At 32.5% G+C, this 14,087-nt stretch overlaps 1 protein-coding gene across 2 annotated transcripts; it reads right to left on the bottom strand.

Moving 5' to 3' along the window:
- Positions 1-157: 157 nt before the first annotated feature.
- On the bottom strand, positions 158-3,026 carry LOC120116765 (ras-related protein RABE1a-like). 2 transcript variants are annotated; one of them, XM_039137180.1, is made up of 9 exons: positions 2,945-3,026; positions 2,722-2,835; positions 2,212-2,284; positions 2,010-2,110; positions 1,386-1,451; positions 1,113-1,210; positions 933-995; positions 753-845; positions 158-448 (listed from the first exon to the last, which is right to left on the bottom strand). In XM_039137180.1, the coding sequence occupies exons 2-9, from the start codon at positions 2,792-2,794 to the stop codon at positions 365-367; spliced, it is 651 nt and encodes a 216-aa protein (XP_038993111.1). In that variant the 5' UTR covers positions 2,795-2,835; positions 2,945-3,026; the 3' UTR covers positions 158-364. The 2 variants fall into 2 exon arrangements, with proteins under 2 accessions (XP_038993111.1, XP_038993110.1); XM_039137179.1 differs by having other exon boundaries at positions 2,722-3,014.
- Between the last annotated feature and the right edge of the window lie 11,061 nt (positions 3,027-14,087).

Raw genomic sequence — 14,087 nt, 5'->3', positions numbered from 1 at the left:
AATTTTAACCCAAACACAACTGAACTCAAAGCAGAAATTTTAAAAATTATGAAAAGTAGAGCAAGCTTATGCACTGATTATTGGCATAGAGAGTTTCTTAACAACTCAAAATATCAGAACGGTAGACAGATTTGCATTCAAGCACAATGTTATCTACGAAAAACAATCTAATATGATTAATTTCTGCAGAATTTTAAGGATCTAACATTTCAAACCAAAAGATAAATAGATGTAAAAATAATGATAAGCAGGAGAATACAAACACGAACGATATAGTTATGATGAAATTAGTTTTCCCAAACCAAAAAAGCTCCTGAGAGAAGAAAATGTACCCATCAGAGCTCATTGTCAATCATAGCTTTGTTCAAGACCCACAGCAAGCTGATTTTTGAGCATTTGCTGCAGATCCTTCGGCCTGATCTTGTGGGTTAATTTTGATTGCATTTGGCTACAAAGAGGAATTGAATAGACATTACAATATATAAGCACGAGTTTGGGGAAATCACATAAAGAGAGACGTAAAATCACGTGCAATGCATGTGGCATTAGGAACTAGTGTTTTTGAAATATGTTTAAGCACCACAAATTTGAAAAAACATATAAAAAGTAATAAACAAGTGAAATCATGTGTAACGGGAGTGATATTAGGAACTTGTGTTTTTAAATATGTTTAAGGAAATTCTTTGCATAATTATCGCAAGTATGCTTTTCTTATCAGAAATGATGATACATTCAAGTGAGAGATACGATACCTCAGCCCTAGCATCACTATCCGCAAGTCTTTGCTTAATGTCCCTGGCTATTGCAAAGAAAACCTCCTCAACATTTAAGTTTGTTTTTGCACTCTGCAAGATAGGATGGCTCTTCAGCATATAGGAAAGATCACTTATACATAAAAAGGAACGGAAAAATATAGAGTAACAATTACATACAGTCTCAAAGAACTTGATGCCATATTCATCAGCAAGAGCTTGGCCTTTTGAAGTAGGGACAGCCTGAAAGATAAGTTCCTCGACAACTTATAAAAGAAACTGAACCAAGCCAATATGCCAAAAAAGAAGGGTAACTGCAAATGCAAGCGATAAGCCTACGGGAGAGAGAGGGGGAGATACCCTTTTGCTTTCATCCATGTCAGCCTTATTACCCACCAGAACCTTGTTGACATTGTCTGATGCATGTTGTTCAATATTTCGAATCCAGTTTCTGATGTCTGAGTATAAGATAATTATAAAGGAAAAAAGAATAAAATTTCAAATCAAAGGTAAGGATATTAGTGCAGTTGATAATAGAATTGGTGGAAACATAAACATTTCTAAAGATTCAAGGGTGGATAAGATAGAACAACTAATGTATGAAAATTCAAATGATAAAAGTTCAGTGATTACTATTGAAAGATGATTCATCAGTCACATCATACACAAGCAAGATACCCATGGCTCCACGATAGTAAGCTGCATGAAAAGAAAATAATACTTAATTGTGTGTTAATCAGACGAGTTCGGAAGACAAAACATCAGGATGTATTGGAGAGTTGACATCAAAAGACCAAAATAAAATACTATGTAGAGGCAAAATTTTAAACACCCTCAGAGATAATTTTAATATTGAACTCCTTCAATCAAGAATCTAGAAAATATGAAAGTATAAGCATCTGTTCTTCATAATTCTATTTCCAAGTCCTGTCATACAATTCAAGAGTATCACAATGGGCCGATTAGAGAGTGTGCGAGCCACGAAAGCAGACAAACTCCTAACTTCCCAAAGGCAAAAAATCACAGAGGAGAATAGCAAAGCAACAGCAACCACCTTGAGCCAAAGTTGATATAGAATTTCACAATATCTGAGTGAGAATAAATGGTAAGTCGCACCATACAACAATGGCAATTAAAAGGTTCAAGCAAAACAATGCCCAAGTAATGCTATCAAATTATTTCTCCAAATAAATAATTTATAATTCCAAATAGACCATTCATTTCCAGTCAGTGACACCTTCAAACCCAAAAACTAACCAGTTGTAATTGTTCGAAACCTCTCTTGCCCAGCAGTATCCCAAATTTGCAGCTTGATCCTTTTCCCGTCAAGCTCTATGGTCCTTATCTTAAAGTCAATCCTGCCAAAGTAAGGACAAAACTTATTAAACCATATGCCCCATTTAGAAACAATACTAATAACAATAATAAGACAAGTGATTACAATTCAAAGAACACCTACCCAATGGTTGTGATAAAACTTGTAGTAAACGAGCCATCCGAAAAACGCAAAAGGAGGCAACTCTTACCCACACCTGGCCACACAATAGCATAAGTAAACAGACTATTCAGCTTCAGAAATAAAATTAAAAAAGAATATGCAAAATACCAAGAAAACTCCTTAAAATAAGTATAATATCATTTATCAGTACCAAATTGCAGGCAACTACAACTAATTGTCGCAGTGATGGCCTGTAATGAGCAACGTTTCACTCATGCAAATACACTGTTTTACAATCAACTTCGCGAGTGCAATAAAATCTCGGTAAGGTAATCTATAAGCCTAAAATGAAGTTTAATCTAAGGTAATGATCTTGATAAACACATCACGGTCTCACACCTAGTTTTCTAACCAGAAAACAATGAAATCCTTTCAACGAAAGCAAACATTTCGCAAAATCAATGTACATGAAGTAGATCGCATTTCAAATCAAGATACATAATATAGATAGAATAGGTAATAAATAGTTACCGCTGTCGCCGATCAAAAGGAGCTTTATTAGGTAGTCGTAATCGGCGCGAGCTCTTGCAGGTGGAGCAGCCATGGTAATAGAAGAAATTTATCGAATCACAAAAAAAACAAACCCTAGACAAAAAAAAAGCTTCACTGTTAATAATCAGATGTAAAAAAGAAAAATTGAAATTTTGTTGGCTTTTGAATTTTATGTAGTGAATTGAAAGGAAAGCAATACTACCGGGTCAGGGAAAAGAAGAGTGAGATCTGACGAAAGGAGATGAGAGAAATGAGGAGGGAAGCGTTTTGGAACGTCAGCACCGGTTGGCCGTTGAAAATCTATTATTGTTGTTAGGTTAAACTATGTATTTAGTACTTAAACTATCAGTATTGATCCGTTTTAGTATCTAATCTTTTATTTATTTTCAAAATCATGCATAACGTTTAATTTTTGTTTCATTTTAATACACACGTTAAAAACTTAACGCGTTTAGTACCCAAACTATCATTTTTGGTCCGTTTTATTACATCAACTTTCAATTTTCCCCCAAATTTTAATGTTAAATTTTGAACGGGCGTACTAAAATAAAACAAAAACTAAACTTTAGATATGATTTTGAAAAAATTGAAAGTTTAGATACTAAAATAGACCAAAATTGGTAGTTTAGGTATTAAATACATAATTTATCATTGTTATTATTATGAGTAAATTACACATTTAGTACTTAATTTATCACTTTTCTCTAAATCATTCCTAACGTTTAGTTGAAGTTTTAATTTGGTATCTCTCCATTAAAAATTTAGCGACACCAATGACATGGAATTATTTTCCCTTGTATGATATTCCATGTGTCTTGTAATGCAAACTTCACGTCATTAAAATGGCTGTCCCTTTTTCCCATATGTATGGGGTAAGGGGAGGTAAGATAGTAGGCTACCCCCAACACCAGGTTGAGAGTAGCTTCCGTGGAATTATTTTTTCACGTCATTAGTAACGTTAAATATTTAACAATAGGTACCAAATTGAAACCTAGACATTAGTTATGATTTTGGGAAAAAATAATGTTTTAGGTATTAAAATGGAACAAAAGTGATAATTTAGATATTAAATGTGTAATTTTCCCTTTTATTATTAGGATAAACTATATCATTCATCATTCAACTACCTTTTCACTATTATTTTTTGTTACTTAAGTTTAATTTTTTTTAATTTAATAATTAAAATTTTAAATTACTCTTATTTTAGTCTATAACACCTTAATCCAATCGGACCCGAAGATCACTAGATCATGATGTCACATAGGACCACCAAAGTAGCTAATCCAAAATTTTCCTTTAAAATACCATATAAAATCCATCCCGAGTAAAATAAAATAAATATTGATAATTCAAAGTTTACAAAATATGGAAAACTCATAAATCATCCAAAACAAATGCATTGAGTTTAAAATCAAAATAGAGTTACATTTGAATACAATGGTCTACAATGGTACATGTCCTCTTATAAAAGATCAAGACGTACTATGAAGTCTTTGTTGAGTTGGAACTACTGGCAATGATAATGTTCCTCGAATGGTCTCCTAAGAACCTGCGCACGGAAAAACATTTCGAACACTGAGCTTACGAGCTCAGTGCCTCACTAATAAATGTACAATACTACATGCATTCTGTTGAACCTATTTTGACATAACAAATTTAGGGAAAAATATTTTGGGACTAAATTGAATTTTTTTTCAAAGATTTAAAAAATAATTCAAAGCCCATAAAACTTGAATTTGAACACAAAACAATTTTCTGGACAAGAAGTATCGATATTGTTCTCGATATTGTTATTACAGTATCGATACCACATGAATAATATCAATATTGTTCTTGTCATATCGATACCTATGGTAAGGAAAGTATCGATACTCTAATGGCAGTACCGATATTGCCTATTGGTTTTAAATGTGTTTAGATTCCAGTATGCAAAATTAGTACTAATACTCACAAGAGTATCGATACTACTGTATAGTAGTATTAATATCGTAAACCCTAGTATTGATACTCCCAACCAAGCTGTGAAAAATGGCTAGTTTTATTTAAAAGTTATTAGGGAGGTACAGATACTCCAAGCCCGAGTACCGTTACTCTCTGATCTAGGCAATTTTATTTTGCAGTAATTAAGTCCCCAACGACTAGATATGGCTAGAAATTAATTTCAACATATAAAAACAAGTTAATGACACTTAAAGAATGTGACATAACACCTATCCAAGCATTGATCAACGAGAGAAAAGCTTTCATTCTTTATTCTTTATTTTCTCTTGCAAATAGTGTGTTTTAGATAGCTTAATTGTGTAAACACCTTCATTTGAGAGATTTCTTGTTTACATTTTTTTATCCTTTTATAAAAGGGGTTTGGTTCTAGTTTAGCCATTGAAAACTAGGGAGTTGAAAAGGTTACTCTTGAGCCTAGAAAAAAAAAAGAACAAATTAATGAATTTGTTAGAAATCTTTAGTATGGAGTTAAGGTATTAGATGTAAACTTCATTGAGGAAGTTGAACCACTATAAATCATTGTGCAATTTTTCCTTTCTTTTTTCTCCATACTCCCAAAATTTTTATTTTGTCAATTCACCCCCTCTTTGCACTTTTTCGGTTAATCGATAGAGCATAAAAAATCTCAACAACTGGTATCAGAGTGGGTCACAAATCGATGGTTTAACAACCTTGAGAATATCCTTGAAGCTTTCTATCAATTTTTGATGTAACCGAGAAAATGACTTCCACATCTGAAGTGTACTTCCTTGAGGACTCTCAGTCGATCCATATGTTTCCTTACTTCAATTGAGTAAATTATTTCTATTGGAAGAATATGATGATGTTGTTCATCCAAGCCACCGACCTTGCAGTTTAGGATGCCATTGTCGACAATTCCCTCACCCCGCCAAGGAATCGATCGAAATGGACAAGTGAAGATAGAAAGCTTACCCAACTCAATGGCAAAGCCATGCACATTCTCTTTTGTGCTCTTAGCCCAGACGAATATAGAAGAGTATCTCTATGCTCTAATGCAAAGGAGATTTGGGATAAGTTTGAGGTGACATTGCATATATCCAGGGAAGGCAAAGCAACCGTCATCGAAAAAGCCAAGGACTTGGAGTTATACTCCCTCGATGAGCTTATTTGTTCTCTACTCACTCATGAGGTAAAACTCCAAAAAAATAAAGAAGAAAAAGAAGAATAGAATAACAAGAAAAAGAAGAAGGTGGGAATCGCCTTCAAATTCACTAAAGAAAGTAATCAAGACTCAAGTGAATAGGTAGATGAAGATGAAGAGATGGTCAAGCTTTTCAAAAGATTCATTAGATTCATGTCTTCCAAAGGAAAATAAGTGAAGTGTGAATCGAGTAAGAGGAAGGGTCCTCCGGTGTGCTTTGAGTGCCAAAGAATGAGACATGTCAAATATGAATGTCCCTTCTGAAAGAATAAGGGATCAAGCAAAAAGAAGACATTTGTGGTGCCTTGGAGTGATGAAGACTCCAATGATGAATATGAAGTTGACAACCTATGTCTCATGGTCATCAAAGAAGATTCAATTGTAACTTCTAAATCTTGTGATTTAAATTCTTATTCATTTAAAGAGTTACAAGTTTTCTATGATGAATTGTATTTGGAATTTGAGACCATGAATTTCAAATATAAGAAATTAATTTCAAAATTTAAAGTTGAAAATGATTTGATTTTAAAAGCAAAGTATGATTTTAAAAAACATAATGAAATTTTGAAAAATTATTTTGAGCTTTAAAAAATCAAAATAAATTATTTAGAAAATAAAATTTAAAACAATTCATCATGTTTTAAAATGGCAAAATGCTCACATTGTCATTTCCATGGTCACTTGGAATGTACAAAACTTACAAAACCATTTAAAATTAGGCAAGTATGGGTTCTCAAGGGAACAAGAGACTTTTGCACTAACATTCAAGGATCTAAAGCAAATTGGATATCAAAATATATATAAAATGTCTCTTGTAGGTGTATGTGAGCAATTATGACAAAAGGGAAAAAATTTAAATGCTCTAGCCACAAAAAATGAGGAATTGGTAACCTCTAATCTTAATGTTTTTTTAATTTTGAATAATTGGTTGCCTATTTTATTTTATGCATGCATGAGTTTTTGAGCATAAATGATTATATGTTATTTTTCTATCTTATGTATGTTAAAATGTGTTATGGTGAAAATTTTAAAGTTTTAATGATTTCTCTCATAAGTTTTTAGTTCATCGTAGTGATTTTTGGTCAAATATGTTTTTAATGTTTTATTTTTACAAACCTTGATTTTTTTACCTTAAATTTAAATGTTTATGCATGTGATTTTATATCAAATGATGTCTCTCTAACAATTGATATCAAATTTTCAAATGCATAACATTTTTGGATAGCTTTATGCATATAAACTTTAATGTCTCATGTTAATGTTGCATAAAGTAGTATAGACTTGGATTTATTGAATTTCATGTGTTACTAACATGTTTGCTCATATTTGTTGAAATTCAATAGTTTTTAAGTGTGAAGCTTTTAAAGTCAATTTTTTTGGAATGCATTTGTTGAGAGGGAGATTTTGATTTTTCAAATGGATTTCATTTCAAAATTTCTACTTGGCCTCCATTGCTATTTTTAAACCTAAATGTTTGAATTATTTTTTATATAAAAAAGGGGGAGAAGTATAGGTTTGAAAAATTAAATTTCATGAATGAAAAATGGTGAGCTTTAATATATTTCCAAAATATTTCTTTTTTTCATTAAATGTTTTATTAAAGGGGAGTTTTACCAAAATCATTTTTCAAATGTTTTGTTATATCAAAAAGGGGGAGATTGTTGAACCTATTTTGATATAACAAATTTAAGGACAAAATGTGTTTGGACTAAATTGAATTTATTCAAAGATTTCAAAAATAATTCAAATTCCATAAAACTTGAATTTGAACACAAAACAATTTTATAGACAAGAAGTATCGATATTGTTCTTACAGTATCGATACCACATGAACAGTGTCGATATTGTTTTTATATTATCGATACCCAAGGTAAGAAAAGTATCGATACTCTCATGGAAGTATTGATACTACCTATTGGTTTTAAATTTGTTTAGATTCTAGTATGCAAAATTGGTACTGATACTTCAAGGAGTATCAAAACTATTATATAGTAGTATTGATACCGTAAACCCTAGTATCGATACTCTCAGCCTAACGATCGAAAAATAACTAGTTTTATTTAAAAGTTATTAGGGAAGTACCGATACTCCATGGTCAAAGTAGTTTTATTTTGTAGTAATTAAGTCCCTAACGACTCCAAAACATCCCCCAAAGGATGTAAACTCATTCTAACATATAAAAATAAGTTGATGACATTTGAAGAAGGTAACACGACACCTATCCAAGCATTGATCATCAAGAGAAAAGCTTTCATTTTTTATTATTTATTTTTTCTTATAAATAGTGTGTTTTAGTGAGCTTAATTGTGTAAACACTTTTCTTTGAGAGGTTTCTTGTTTAAGTTCTTTTTATCCTTTTGTAAAAGGGGTTTGGTTCTAGTTTAGCCATTGAAAACTAGGGAATTGTAAAAGGTTACTCTTGAGCCTAGAAAAAGAAAGGACAAATTAGTGAACTTCTTAGAAATCCTTAGTGTGGAGCTAAGGTAGTGGATGCAAACTTCATTGAGTAAGTTGAACAACTATATATTATTGTACAATTTTCCTTTCTTTTTTCTCCATACTCCTAAAATTTTTATTTTACCAATTTACCCCCTCTTGGCACTTTTTTGGTAATCGATAGAGCATCAAAAATCTCAACACATCCACTAAATGTACATGCTAGAGTTATAAGTATGAAGACATGGAAATGATGATATGACATGTTGACCTAGGCATCATGGTGCGTCTGAGGGTTCTGCATCTCAGAGCTCACACACCCCTTTAGTCTTCCTTAAATACCCTTGGGTATTTGGGTGAGATATGGAGCTACATCGAAAATGTATACCTGGTCAACTTACTCTGTTGAGTCTTAGGGCATCTGCGCCCAGTTGGTGACTAAAGTGCCTTGTCATTAATTGGAATATTCAACTGTACGATCGTGAATGCTAGAGTAACTCGGGTGTCCTTACTGTGTCCTAAATGTCAAACAAGGCTAGTTTTATGGCATCCTAGCTATTGTTGTTTCTAATTGTACTGAGCTTATTATTGTTTTCACTTATAGTTTTATTTCATGACATTTTGGTGTTATTGGGTCATTCAATTCTAACTTTAAAACCCTTGGGTTTTTTACCCAAAAATATTTGTGGGTACCAATACTAAGCTCCTTAGTATTGATTCTGGTCTTTGGTTACTGACCTAGTGAAGGCTGATAAAAAGGGTTGGTATCGATACTCCTTCTTGAGTATCGATATTTCTAGATTGGGTATCGATATTTTCCTAAGTATCGATGCCAAATTTGGCTTCGATGTTTTGAAAAATGCCTAACTATCAATACCTCTATTGAGGAGTATCGATACTCTATCCTTGGTATCGATACTTCCATGAGTATCGATACAAATTTGGCTACTAGTATCTAATATGTGAACTCGGTATCGATACTATCCTGTTAGTCTCAATACATCACATACAGTATCAATACCATTTGCATGAGTATCGATCCTTTGTTTTTAACACCTGAAGAACATTATTGGTACCCATAATACTCTATTTTTGGCACGAAAATGCCTCCCCAACATTCTTAAACATCTTATTGATGTCTCAAACATTATTAAAGAGTTATATATGAATATAGGGGGTCATAAAGAGTTCATAAACATGCTGAAAAACATTGATTTCTGAATTCTACCATGAATATGTTTCATAACTCATGCAACCTACCACAACACATCTAATGACCTACATGTGGTAGAGGTTAGTTAGAAGTGAGTTACATTGATATCCTAAGTTGCTAAAAACACAAAAGGTTCAACCAAGAGTGAGCTTATCATTTCCCTTAACTTTAGAACTTTCTCCAACTTCTCTCACTAGACAAGAATCAAGCATAAGTGTTACTAATGCTGTTAGGAAATTTAGAAAAGTGTTTAGAACGTTTCTTGAGGCTTGAATCCCTAAAAAATGAGATGGTTTCACTTAGGTTTCTAAAACCCCCACTAAACCCATGTTTTGGATACTATGGTGAATGAAAAGATTGAGGGCTTGAATCGAAGCTCTAGGATAGGTGATTTTATTTCTTACCTTATCTAAATCGGACTAGAATTGTAGACCGACAAAGCTTCCACCATTGCTCAAGCTTCTAATGGAAGGAGATGAAGTTTGAATGAAAAGGAAAATGACAAAGAAGAGTTGTGAAAAAGAGAGTGTTTTATACATGATATCATCCAAATTAATGGGTTTTCAACTTTTTCTTTAAACAAAGGTATAATTGCTTTTTTGGGCCTCTTAGTTTTGATATCATCTTAAAAACACCCCTTTTGCACATGTTGGGCCAATTCTAAGTCCAAACCCAAGGCTAACTTGGTCCAAGTTCTCTTACAATTCTAACGAATTTATCTAAGGTTAACCTGAAACTACTAACACGAAATTTGGGGTGTTATATAGCCACTGACTTATTTTTTTTAATATTTTTTATAATGTGATATTCATTATTATTATTTCACTGATATTTGTGACGAATAAAAATAACTAATTTAAAAACCCAAAATCGTATCAAAACTTCAAATCTAAAAGTTATACTAAAACCCTCAAATCTCAAATCAAAACCCTTCACCCCACTCTCGAGGATCTCATCTCACTAGCCTCTTTAACCCTGAAAACCCCATGTTCTTCAATTATTTTATTTTCACTCAAAATCACCACTACCCAAATTATCTCATCGCTATATCAACCAACAAAAGGTACACACATTAAAAACGAAACAATTTGACGATGCAAAAATCATGGGCAACTCGACACCGAAAGGAATATAAGACTCAAATATAAACAAAGAAAACCGTAACAGGTTAAAAAAGAGGAAGGTATAGATGGATTACTTAATCACTATGAATCACCCCCAAAGCTCCAATAGCAAGGTTGAGGATGAAAGTTGTGATTTGAGATTTAAGGTTTGTATTTTAGAGTTTAGAATTTGCCATTTAGAGTTTGTGTATTGTTATTTAAGTTTTATGAGTTATATCTATAGTTTATATGTTGTAGTTTGGAGTTTTATGTTGATATTTAAGATAAGGATGTGATTTAGGGTTTGAGGTTTAGAATTTGAGTTTGAAGTTTAAGGGTTATGATTTAAAGTTTGTGTGTTATTTAGAATTTGGGATTTTGGTTTATGGGTTGAGGTATAATTAGAGGATTTTAACTTTTTTTTATTTAATTTTATATGGAACAAATAATAATAAAATTTTTCACATCATCAAAAATATTAATAGAATAAGTTTGATGGATTAAAATAGAAGTTACTTGAAAATTTAATTATTAGATTAAAAAATTAAATTTTAAAGACCAGAATAAGAGTAAGGAAACAATTGAATGATTCACAGTATAATTTACTCTTGTTATTATTATTTGAAAAGGTCATATTCAAGAATTGGTTCCTCTGCTCTGAGAAACTCTCATTTTTCGCTAGTGTTGAACTGCACTGCCACACTACTCCTTCCCAACCTTCGGCTGGCCGTTTGGTCTTGGCCAACGACTATTTTATTGTTTTTTCTTTAGTTTGATTGTAAATAAATAATCATTCTCGCTGTCTTTTCATGGACATGAAATTTTAATATGGATATTAATTGTTCTTTTGGTCTCTTCACTTGTAACAGGCTTCATAGTTTTCGTTATTTTTCGATCTGATTTTTAGGGCACAATACAAATTTATGTTTTTGATTGTTTTATGCAGTTGTGTGTTTAGTGTTATGTCTGTTTTTGGATAGTTCTTTTGACTGGTGTTGACGTTTGTTTGTTATCTGAGTTAGTACGACAATACGTGAGGGTTTGTATGTTTGATTATGATTCATGCTGTTATATTTCACATTAGTTGTGCCACTAGTTTTAATGATAGTGGCATCAATCCGGAATACATTTAGTTATATTTTGTCTTACTGCAAGTCATGAATGGAGAAAAGGAAAGCTATGACACTATTGTACAGTGATTGAGATTAATCCTACAATGAGCTTCCATATTTGTTGCACGCAATGGAATTATTCATCCCATGAGCCATTTTTCACTCTTATACTTATCCTACAACCTCGTTTGATGAACATGTTATCCCAAGGAAGAGAGTTTTCGTAGGCTTGTTATAGGCTTTCAAGTCATCCATTGAAGGTTTTCTTTACTGCAAACAAATGTTCAAATGGATGGCACTTTTCTGTATGGCATACAAAAACATGTCCTGATAAACATATACCCCATTGCCTTTTCCATTATTAAAAATGAGTCTGAAGAAATGTAAGATTTCTTTTTGTCAAACTTGCACTCTCATGTTGTCACTCGAGGTGGGGTTTGTATGATCTCAGACTATACACCTGGGTTGTTGCATGTATGCATGTGAATGTAGACCCATACTCATACGCTGATGATTGTTATAGCTTGCATACTATGAGAAACATATACAATTGTGACTTTAAGTATCTCACAAACGTTGCATATTGGCCACCAACTATTTCTGAAGAATGGTTGGGGTCGTTCTGAATCTAGTTGAATTCGTATTGATATGGATGATCCATAATGAGAGCAAGGTCTTCCAAGGCTTTGTGGCCACTGCAGAGGTGAAGGCCACAACAGGAAACATTGTCATCATCTTCCAAATTATCGGTTGGGCCAATAAAACCTTCGTAATTGTATTCCTATGTTGTCTGTTGTACTTGTTTTGGATAATTTTTCAATAAAAATAATCATCTTTAATATTTACTTTCCATTTATCTTCCCACAATCGGAAATGACCTTTTGGATATTTTTTGAAATATTATTCCCACAAATGCATGATTTGGTTCTCATACAACTCTATGAGTTCCAACGACTACTTTTCAAATATTTCTAAACGACTACCAATATCTACTTTTCAAATATTTCTAAACGACTATATATTTAAAAAATATATTATATTTTAATAGAACTCGTCATCTCAACGTGATGAGTTCTAATGTTTTTTCAATTTTTAATTTAAGTAAATAACTGAAAAAATAATATTATTTTAATAGAACTTGTCTTCTTGAGGTAACGAGTTCCTTATAAATTAATTAAATAATACACATGAAATATAATAATAATATCCATAAGAACTCGTCACCTCGAGGTGAGAGTTCCCTCTGTACTATAGATAATGTCGTAGATCCCAAATAAAAAGTCTAACAGCCCTATTTTGTACAAAAAAAAATCATGTTGCCATATTGGGCCAAAAAAACCTAGATTTTTTAGGGTTGTTGGAAATACTAGGTGGTGATTCTCTTCAGCGTCGTCGTCAGCAAAAGAGAAGTGTTGTCATTGCCCACCATCGAGGAGCCAAGCCGAGAAGCCACACTGTCGGTCACCTTACCAGTGAATCCATTGTTCAACAAATCCAATCAAACTCAATAAAATAAACAAAATAAAAAATAATAATGAAAACAAATACAACAAATCCCAAAAAATCTGAGATTTGCCATCATGCCTCTACCCTAAGGTCTCACCAAACTGAATCCTCGCCATATTTAAAATAATAAAAAGTAAAACAATTCAAAAGGGAGGGGAGAAGAGAATATAGAAAAAAAAAACAGAGAAAAAAAGAAGGAAAAGAAGATTGATCGCGCTCGTCATTCGTCGGGAAAGTTCAAACATCATCGGCTTTGGAGTGGCAGAGAGGTATCTTTTTTAGATCTAGGCTTGCATGTGGGCTTCTAGGTGTTTATAAGAAAGTTTTTAAGTTGAGGACTAAAAGAGAGTCGATTTTGCTTTCTTTCATTCATTTTTGGTTACCGACGAGTAGCCGTTGATGAGGACGGCATATGTTCTCCTCTATCTCACCGAAAAAAATATAGGAGGAAAGGATGAAGAGAATATAACGATGGGGGAAGGGGTAAAACAAATGGGGCTAGGGTTAAAATTTTATTATAATGGGGTATTTAAGGCTACCCAAAACAACGTAGTTTTGGGTCTAGGGCAACCAGGTTTGGGTTTTACGGGTTAATTATGTAAGGGCTTCGCCCTATTTTGATATAATGCAATATGGTCCTTACATGAAGTTCTTTGACTTCTTAATTTGGTCTCTCAATTTTGTGGTGTGCTCATTTTAGTAATAATAACCTTTTATCTCATCTTTATTTTCATTTTAATCTTTCGAATATGGTTGTAGATAATAAACACATGGTTTACATTTTAATTCTTAAATTTAAATTCTTGTTTGTT

Source organism: Hibiscus syriacus, unplaced genomic scaffold (genome assembly GCF_006381635.1).
Source record: "Hibiscus syriacus cultivar Baekdansim isolate YM2019G1 unplaced genomic scaffold, ASM638163v2 tig00110303_pilon, whole genome shotgun sequence".
Lineage (NCBI taxonomy): Eukaryota > Viridiplantae > Streptophyta > Magnoliopsida > Malvales > Malvaceae > Hibiscus > Hibiscus syriacus.
Note: the sequence above shows the minus strand (reverse complement) of the source record. Positions and strands in the feature narration are given on the sequence as shown.